The 9,339-nt window shown below is 44.0% G+C and overlaps 1 protein-coding gene and 1 non-coding gene across 4 annotated transcripts; one reads left to right on the forward strand and one right to left on the reverse strand.

Annotated features, from left to right (window-relative positions):
* Nucleotides 1-45: 45 nt before the first annotated feature.
* TBPL2 (TATA-box binding protein like 2) lies at nt 46-9,281 on the forward strand. Of its 3 annotated transcripts, XM_048947541.1 has the most exons (8): nt 326-373; nt 916-978; nt 3,087-3,493; nt 3,957-4,044; nt 4,623-4,714; nt 5,534-5,701; nt 6,494-6,588; nt 7,502-9,281. In XM_048947541.1, exons 3-8 carry the CDS (start codon nt 3,123-3,125, stop codon nt 7,579-7,581), a joined length of 894 nt encoding a protein of 297 aa, XP_048803498.1. In that variant the 5' UTR covers nt 326-373; nt 916-978; nt 3,087-3,122; the 3' UTR covers nt 7,582-9,281. The 3 variants fall into 3 exon arrangements, with proteins under 3 accessions (XP_048803497.1, XP_048803496.1, XP_048803498.1); XM_048947540.1 differs by lacking the exon at nt 916-978 and having other exon boundaries at nt 46-373; nt 6,530-6,588; XM_048947539.1 differs by lacking the exon at nt 916-978 and having other exon boundaries at nt 47-373.
* Nucleotides 405-476, reverse strand: TRNAG-UCC (transfer RNA glycine (anticodon UCC)). Its single transcript has one exon. It is a non-coding gene; the product is annotated as a tRNA-Gly (tRNA).
* Nucleotides 9,282-9,339: the final 58 nt, after the last annotated feature.

The following is a 9,339-nucleotide window of genomic DNA, read 5'->3' on the forward strand; positions in this document are numbered from 1 at the left end:
CAAAGCCACAGCAAAAGGTGAGGCTTTATGTTTGCATGCTCTCCCTTCTCAGCTCTGGCTCCTTGCTCATCCACAACCCTACGGAAAGGCTTAGGCTGTGCCTGTATCCTGATGGGGAGCACCAGGCAGAACCCCAATTTCTCCAGCACATCCCCAAGGTGAAAATTATCTACCAGCCTGCTTGCAAAGAGTAAAAACAATGCTGGAGGTCACAATTCCCCTTGCTGTTCACCACCAGCTGTGTCTCTATGAGCTGCACCTGCTCCGGGGCTGCCCCGTGCTATAAAACTGTGGTTGGGGGGTAGCAACAGTTTTTGCACGCATGGAGGACGTCTCGCCACTGGAGCAGTACCTGGAGCACTGCGGCACGCAGGTATCTATGGGGGGGAGAAAAAAATACAACTTGCGTTGGCCGGGAATCGAACCCGGGTCAACTGCTTGGAAGGCAGCTATGCTCACCACTATACCACCAACGCCGCGTTGATGGGGCTTTTCTGCACGTGTTCAAATTGCAGAGCAGCAATTCCTGCTTGCTTTCTCTTTCCCCTGGGTTTTTTCATGCTTCTTACTTTCTACATGATTTATTTGCATGGGGGAAATGGAGGGTTCCTTCGGCTAAGAGCTACTGGGGGCACAGAGGAGCCTATGCCCTTCTTGCATGAGACTGCTCTCATCTCCTGTGGAATAAACACTGCTACACTCTAGCCTATGTGCAAGGAGGCTCAATCTCCTCATGCTGGCTGGTAAACATGTGTAAAAATCTTTTCCTTTCTGTTTAAAATGGCTCTCCTGGCTCCAGGTGGCTTCCTGCTGTTGCAGTTACTGCAGCAATAACAGAGTACAGGGCTGTACTTCTAGGTCTGTGTGTTCACAGCTCCCACAGTTACACGTTTTTCTCCTTTTTACCATTTTCAGGTTAGAAGTTAAGTTTTACCCACGCTGCTTAAATTCCGAGACCTCCTGGTAGCAGTCAGCAATGTATGTATCCCCATAAGGTGTATAACATGGGGAGGTAGAACTTGGATTTTACAGATAAAATGGAATTTTCTATTTCAAACCTGTTGAGATACTTGATAGTAGCAGTTATTTAGGATGCTATTAAAAAAAAAAAAGCCAGGTCTGATGCTAAAAGCAGCTGGATTTGATTTACACATACCTGGGCTGCACAAACTACTGCAGCAGAAGTAAAAGGGCTCTTTTCCCCTCACACTGCCTCAAATGTGATGATCTCACACAGGATCAGTGTGGAGTTTCCTTTCTGGAGCTGCTAGGAAATGTCCAAAGCTATGTAGCTGATGGGGCCTTCAGTGAAGTTAATTAACCTGGAGTCTATAGCAATAACCCTTGGCAGCCAGCCCAAGGCAAATGTGGCTTTGTGCCCCTAACACAGCCTCTGAGCATCTGTCTAACATGAAGACCATCTTCCCCAGCATTTAACCCTATAAAGACTTTTCCTAAAACAGTTGCAGGGAAGATTGGCTTTCTTTTTCTATCCACCTTAGCAGTTTATTTTGTTCCTTTTAGATTATATATTTTCCAGCTCACGCTTCCAATCCCATTGACTGCACATCCACTAGCTTGTTTCTTTAAGCTATGCCTTCAACTGTTTGCTATTCATCTGTGTTTTTTTTTACCTTTATTTCTCATATGCTCTGATACCCTTTGCTAAGTGTGAATAGTCCTGTATGCTTGCAGTGACAAGGCTTTTATGTGAACCATCTTCTGCTTGTTATGACTTACATGCATTGTGACTTTCTTAGACAAGTCCTATGGAGCTGAGTTTTAGTCTGTAGTCAGTTCCTTTAGAGCTGCTGCTTGATCTGTTGGAGGTCTTGCAGAGACATTCCTTCCATTGTTCCTAGGAGAAAAATATATTAAAATGAATATTCCATAATACATTGTCATTTCTAAGTAACTGCATACTGCTCTAAAATGCTTGTATTTGACTTGGGTGCCTTATGATATGCGTCAGTGAATTCTGAGTGCTTTTGGGTCCTGTGCTGCAAAGGGGGGGCTGGGGTTTCCTCCAGCTGCATTCTGCCCTGATGATCTCACCTGGGGCTCTGCATCTAGAAGCCAGTTCTAGGGCTGCTTTTGAACCCACTTCAGAGCTAGACCTCCCTGTATCTATTTACACTAAGAGCCCTCTGTGATGATTGCTCACTCACTGAGAGTTTCACAAGCTGTGAATGTTTTCTCCAGGCAGGCATCCTGCAGAGTAACTGGGCGCAGAGCACACAACTGCTAAGTGAGCTGCTGAGCACAGAGCAGCACTGGCTCAGGGCTGAACACATCAATCTGGAAACCCTTTTCCCTGCAGAGCTTGGGCAGTCACTGCCAACTGAAGGGGCTCCGCCTTGCATGCAGTTTCCTGTTCTGATTTGTGCTTGGGTTTCCAAGCCCTTTAGGCTCTCAGTGCTAGAATTGCCTAAATGAACACAAAACCCTTTGTACAGACAGCCCAAGCTGCCACCTGCTGTGGCAGGTGAAGTCACCTTTTTGAAAGAAGCTTTCCTCTGACTTCAGGCTTGTGGCCCCAATGAAGGAGGGAATAAATTCTTCCCTGAACTCTTGCCTTCTCAATGATGTGATGCCTTTTAAATACTTCTAATTCCTTTTTTAAACGACGCTGATAAAGGAGCGCGTTAGTATGCAAGCATTTGCCTGCAGATACGTGGTGTGCTGTAATCACTTGATCTGGGGAAGGATGCTGGCTTTGGCTGCGTCTCGCTTGAATTAGTCTGGTAACCTCCAGCACCTGAATGCTTAATTTGCTCACGGGTCCGTGAACTGCTGCCCTCTATTGCACAAATCCAACACAACGCTGACGCTGTCCGTTGGTAGGAAAAGGAGGAGTGTTACAGAGTGAGAGCAAGACAGAAAGTGCTCGTGGTCCTCCCTGGGAAAACTCGGGAGCAATTCTGTAAATGATGGTTTCATACCCTAAGGCTCTTCCTTGCTATAATACTTGAGGGGAAAATGATGGAAAGCTCCTAGCTGAATAGAGAGAGAACCTAAGGTAGTCTCCCAGTTGAAGTCAGTGTTTTAATACAACATCCTTATTGATGTTTTTTTCTCCATTCAAGGATGACCTCTCTGCCAGTCCCCAGCTGTTTAATCCTATGAGCCCCTATGACGTGGACCTTCCAATTCAAGTAGCTGAAGATGTATCATTTGGTTCTCAATTTAATCAGCCCAAAGAGCTTCCTGCAGACTTCTCCTCCGTGGATCTCAGCTTTCTTCCAGATATTACCCAAGATAACAAAGAACAAAATCCATCTGAAGATGGTCATGAAATGCAAGGAGGGCTCAACGGATCAGTGCCGAGAAATGATGACAGAGGGATCTTCAAGGAGGAAAGCAGCCCATCGTACCCAGGTGCAACGCAGCCAAGCCCAGGAGAACCTGGTGTGTGTCCTCCCCTGACACCAATGACTCCTATGACCCCAGTGACACCTGCATCAGAGAGTTCTGGCATAGTTCCTCAGTTACAGTAAGTTGATGTTGCACGTGTAGCATGAGAAGAGCAGTACCACCATCACTGACTCGTCTCTGTTAGAGGCTGGAGAAAATACAGAGTAGCTTACACCTGTAAAGACAAATGTACTCTTTCCTTAGGAGAGCTCTAGGAAGTCTGTAAACACTCAGCAGTGGTGCAATTCAAAGCTGTAAATTACTTCAGTGATTTAGTTACTGGAAGACAAATAAATGTAGCACATTGGGACTAATAATTTTGTATCTGGTTATGTTTCCTCTTCTGAGAAATTAATTTTGGTATTGAATGGCTACAGTTTGGCAAAAATAGCTTAGTGCTGAAGTGGGAAAGAGGTGGGCAGCAAATTAAATGTTGGCAACTGTTAACAGGGCTGTGACTCCACATTAGCTGCTAATAATTTTGGGGTTTTGCTCTGTAGCAGCTTCTTTCTGCAACATGACAAATCTTTCTCATCCTTCAGGAATATTGTGTCAACTGTAAACTTGGCTTGTAAACTAGATCTGAAGAACATAGCTCTGCATGCCAGAAATGCAGAGTATAACCCAAAGGTAAATCCTGAGGGCTGAGCTTTATTTCTATTCCTATTCCCTTCTCTCAGTGCTGCTGGACTCCAATATACAGATGCACCCTGAGCTTCATCCCTTTTCTAACAGCACTGTCTTGACCTACAGCCCTTGCTGGGGAAAAGAAAGATATGCCCAAAAGCTAAAAGAAAGGGAATTACTTGGGTCAGAGTGGTACTGTGCATCTCTATGCTGTAGAAATGGACTGGGAATAAGTGGGGTTCATGTAGGTGACTCCAGGCTCAGTAAAATTGAGGTTTAGTTGTTCTAAATGCCCAAGTCATGGATGGAGGGAAAGTATAATAATTTCAGGGTGGTAAATAAATCCTTTTGCAAAGTAACTGCATGCAGTGCTGAGCTCTGTGGTAGTGGGAATTCTTTGAAAGAATGAACAGATGTGATACTGAGGAAGGGTAGATGTGGCACTGAGGGACACAGCTTAGTGGGTATGGTGGGGTGGGCTGGGGTTGGACTTGGTGATCTTAGTGGTCTTTTCCAACCTTTGTGGTTCTGGTTCTATGATTCTTTCAGCTTGACTCTGAGGTTTGCCTTTGAATTTCTAGAGGTTTGCTGCTGTGATCATGAGGATCAGGGAACCACGAACGACGGCCCTTATCTTCAGCTCAGGAAAAATGGTTTGCACAGGAGCAAAAAGGTACTTGTTTCTTTTGCCTCCTCAAAGGCCTTTCAGCTGTACCTGTTCTTCCTCAGCTCAGCCTTGTTTAAATTACCTAGCAAAGGGTTTGCTATCAACTGCAAGAAAAATGAAGCACTAGTCCTGAAAATGTTTTCTTTGTGGCAGGAGTTCTGTAATTACTGACCTGCGTGCTTCTGCCCCTGAATATAGATTAGCAGAGTAGGTATTAGCAGAAAAGCTGCTAAAATGCCCAGGAGTTGTTAAGGTTATTTGCATTTCTCACTGATTTTAAAGTGAGTTGAGATGTAACTTGTGTCTGTCAAGTTTCTTTGGTGTCAGCTCACTAGACGACACATGTGCCTGTAGTGAAAATGGAGGCTGGAGAAAAGCAAAGATGATTTCTGTACTCTGAAGGCCCTGCTCTCAAATTCAGCAGCTGCCTCAATATGTTGTTGTTCTTTAAGACTCTAAACTGCCCATGAGATGATGCATTGACTCATGGCTCAGGAAACCTTCTCCAACCCCCACCTAGCTGGATGGCCACACTGATATCTGTGGTCTCCCTCCTGGTTCAGCCCTAATTGAAGGGATGAGATAATGCTGCAAGGCATTACTTAAACAGTGGAAATCCTTGGTGATGTAATGTGCTCATATAAACCACAGGAAAATGAGCACCACAGCACGCTATTCTTTATAGCTCACTGAAGTGCTTCTGGGGATAAGAGCTTACTATTTTGAGCAGCAGCAGAGTAGCATGGTGGTGGCTCTACGTGGAATTCCAGCTTCAGAGCAGACGAAAGCCCTCAAGGCTGCTTCCCCCTTCTGCTCTTCCCTCAGTGAAGAGCAGTCACGGCTCGCAGCAAGGAAGTATGCGCGTGTGGTGCAGAAGCTGGGGTTCCCTGCCAAGTTTCTGGACTTCAAGATCCAGAACATGGTGGGGAGCTGTGATGTGAGGTTCCCCATCCGACTGGAAGGGCTGGTTCTCACCCACCAGCAGTTCAGCAGGTACGTGGGAGAGTGGGTTATGGCCCCATGGAGCTTGGAACGTTCTTTGTAAGCTGTAAAGAGGCTCAAATTCTGGAGCCTGGCAATTTAACGTAATAATTAACTGAGTAGTGAATATCAAGCGTATCTTTGGCTCACCAGAACTGGTTCAGCAGGCAAGAAGTGGCTGTAAATTCCACATACGGATAGCAAGGCATGCTTTCTGCACTAACTCCTGTTCTGAGCAGGGCTCGGGCCAAAGTAACCCTTGGCTTAATTACAGCAGTGACACGGTTGCAGTAAAGCCTACAGCAGTATGATAGCAATGAACCCATCTTGAACTTCCTTCCCTGTGCTGTTTGCTGCTTTCTCCTTGTAGGATGTCTAAGAGCAGCTAATGACCAACATTTTGTGTCTCCTATTATTGCCAAGTCCGATGCTGAAGCTCAGAGGGAGACTGCAGACCACGTACAAAAGGAAAATAATAAATATTAAAAAATAATAATAAATAAACTTAACTTAAATATTATTAGAAATAATTCAGGTTTAATTGAGGCAACCCTTAAGCTATTTGAACCTATGGAAAATGGGATTCATAAGTCTATAACAGTAAGCACAGGGCACTCCTACCAGCTCTGCTGGGGTTTACTACATTTCTGTTCAAGATATTTAGACTTTGACCTGTCTTTTTCTGGGTAGCTAGCTATAATCTGTGGGTTCAGCTTCCTGCTAGTGTAGTCATAGAGCATTTCATCATGCAACGCTGAAACAGCACTTGCATTTCACTAGTTTTACCTGCTTGTTTTCAAACAGCTATGAACCTGAGCTATTTCCTGGCCTTATTTATAGGATGGTCAAACCGAGGATAGTGTTGCTCATCTTTGTGTCTGGGAAAGTTGTTCTGACTGGTAAGTGGTCTCGTATTATCTGTAACTGAGAGCTACTACATCCTCTGAGGAAGTGTTTAAATTGAGCATACTGATGTCATATCTTGCTGCAGTAAAGCCACTTAGCAGTCTTTCTGATGCCTACTGCTGCTTATCTGTGTTTTCTGCAGATAACAATGTTGGTATTGTTGCACTAGAACCTCATGTTGCTTTGTGTAGTGCCTCAAATTTCCATGTCATTAAACTCGAGTGTCTTTATTCAAAGCATAATGCCTCATCGCTGCAAGGAATCCCACCAGGAGCCTGATGTGCCAGTACTACTCACAGTTGCTTAAATATGAGTATCACAAGCAGCAATTGAGAATTGGACAGGAAGTAAACTTCTTAAAACACTTCACTGGCAATGTATACTTAGGATTATTAGAGGAAAGGGTGGAGAAGTAAGAGCCTGTTCCAGATGGTTTGGCAAACTCGTGACCTAACACAGTGCAAAGAATACAAAACATCTTGGAATGGGAGGAGTGGAGCTCTTTAACTGTGGATGAATTTCCACTATGGGGAGAAATCTCTCCGTTTCTTTTTCCGCCTTGCTTCTTATCAAGAGGCAGAGCTGTTATGGTTAAGCAGATAAAACCATGATTCTTTGCAGCTGCATTACTTCAAAGCTAATGTATGACACTTTCAGGAAGAACCTTAAGCCTCAGCTTAACCAAAACTAGTCCAGTCTTACAGCAAGCTAGAGATTGTTGTTTGTGAGGTAGCAGAAGTAACAGGGTGGAAATTCTTCCTCCAGTTTTATCAATGTTAGCTTAAATTTGCTTTTAAACTCTTGTTTCTTCATGGTGTGCAAATCTCATTGTTAGGTTTGAAGTGCACTCAGTTGCTCTCAATACTGTTTCTTACCTTTTTTTTTCCCCCTCAAATGTCTTTACAGGAGCAAAAGAGCGTTCTGAAATCTATGAGGCGTTTGAGAACATCTATCCCATTCTTAGAGGTTTCAAGAAAACATCATGAAGCAGCCTGAAAAGTAGATAGAAATAACGTATGGGTTTGTATTGCTAAGCATGGAAGAGAAGCCAAGGCTATTCCTGGACCCAAATGTATAGATGTGGAGGATGAAAGTGATGTTATTGTGAATGCTATAAATGCTGATCCCTTCCTACAGTTTGTGAAATGTTTTTTGCTTGCAGATTTGTTGTCCATAATTCACTTTGGTTCTGACAACTTCCGTCAGGCAGAGAAGCTTACCAAACCAATGTACCTTTAACAGCATGCATAATAAGGTTGCATTTAGTTTGTAGTTGAAACCTTCTGCCTTTTCCCTGTTGAACAGGCAAACTGACACTACATTTCAAACCAACCGGCAACCCAGCTCCTGCAATGTTGTATTTTCATGCTGACTCATTCAAATTCAAAATACATTTGTTTTTTTTCTATACTACAGCTTACAAAATCCAGCATGACTTTATTTCAGTGTTTGGAAGGCAGTGACTGCAGAGGACACCGGACTCCCTCTGATCACACAGGTTGGATCAACTGTTGTGTAACGGTGCTGGTGTTCCATTAGCAGAGAAGATATTGAAGGGCAGTGCTGGAACACATTCAGAAAGGGGGCTTGCTAAGCTAATTGATTAATTGGTCATGGCACGGGTTTTAACAAAATGCTACCTGTTTGTGTTACTGAAGCCTGATCAGATGATGACTGATCAGGAACAGCCTTTAAAGTGGACTTGAGGAAAACACAAAAAAAGTCCTGGATGCTCAGGGCTTAATTATCTGAGTTATTTACCTAGATAACAGCAATGAAAGCATTTGGTGATTTTTGCAGCTGATGCTGTGGGCCTCTTCCACTTTCCTCAAGCAAAGGCTTTCTTTGCTAGAGGTGTCTCTCTCAGGTGAAACAAGCAGGAAGAGTGTAGAGATGATTCCTTTACTGTTCTGGTCTCTGCTCCGATTCTCTGGAAGCGAGAGTGCTTTTTCTTGTCTCAGAACAGAATTTTGGTGCTGCTGGGCCTCATCTCCTTCCCTTGTTTCCTGCTGAAGATGGGACAGATCTGTCAGTAAGCTCCCTGAGCCGCTAGAGGTTGCTATTTGATGATTTAAGCGCAACCTAAGCTAAAAGCTGCCTGTCCTCAGTAGAAGCATACAATGTTGGCAATGGTTTAATGCAGGACAGAGTACCTGTCATGTCTTGCTGCCACCAGCTTATTTCTGATTTGGAGAGGCAGTGACTTCAGTGTGTCTGAAATCTCACTCAAGTACTTTTATAACTTTGCTCCTCCGGAACAAAAAGCTTGGAAAACTTCATGCACTTCCTTATGATAAACTGGTCTCAACTGCCTTATCAGCTTCTTTGTCACAAGCAAACTGTGGGTTTCCATGCTCAAATCTATTCTAAACAGAGACTGACTTTTCTGTTTGCTTTCCAACACTGCAGACTTTCCACCGCTGTGGGCTGAGCTTCTGTTTGCGCTGTGGCTGTTACAGCTGATAAGCATGATTTAGCAGAATCCTTGCAAGTGAAAAGCAACAACCTGCTCTTATTGGTGTTTGGAGATGGCTTATCTGAGATGAGAAAGAAAACTGCTTTTTTCATCAAGAGCTGCATAATTTCACCAGTAAAATCAGCGCTCTTTTAAGAAGTGCGGAAAGAGCTTGGAGATAAGAAGTGGGCTCTGTCTTCTCAGAGCTGCTGATAACCTCATGTTTGCTATGGTAACTCGTCTTAAAAACAAGTATTGCTATTCTTTTTCAGTTTGAGATGGTTTCAGA

Source organism: Lagopus muta, chromosome 6 (genome assembly GCF_023343835.1).
Source record: "Lagopus muta isolate bLagMut1 chromosome 6, bLagMut1 primary, whole genome shotgun sequence".
In the NCBI taxonomy this organism is placed as follows: Eukaryota; Metazoa; Chordata; class Aves; order Galliformes; family Phasianidae; genus Lagopus; species Lagopus muta.

What these genes read in the sequence shown, in the direction of transcription:
- TBPL2 (XM_048947539.1), top strand. Translation starts at nt 323, where the DNA reads ATGGAGGACGTCTCGCCACTGGAGCAGTACCTGGAGCACTGCGGCACG. An exon ending in GGCATAGTTCCTCAGTTACA is followed by an intron (nt 3,494 to 3,956) that starts GTAAGTTGATGT and finishes CTCATCCTTCAG; the next exon opens with GAATATTGTGTCAACTGTAA. An exon ending in ACCCACCAGCAGTTCAGCAG is followed by an intron (nt 5,702 to 6,493) that starts GTACGTGGGAGA and finishes GTTTTCAAACAG; the next exon opens with CTATGAACCTGAGCTATTTC.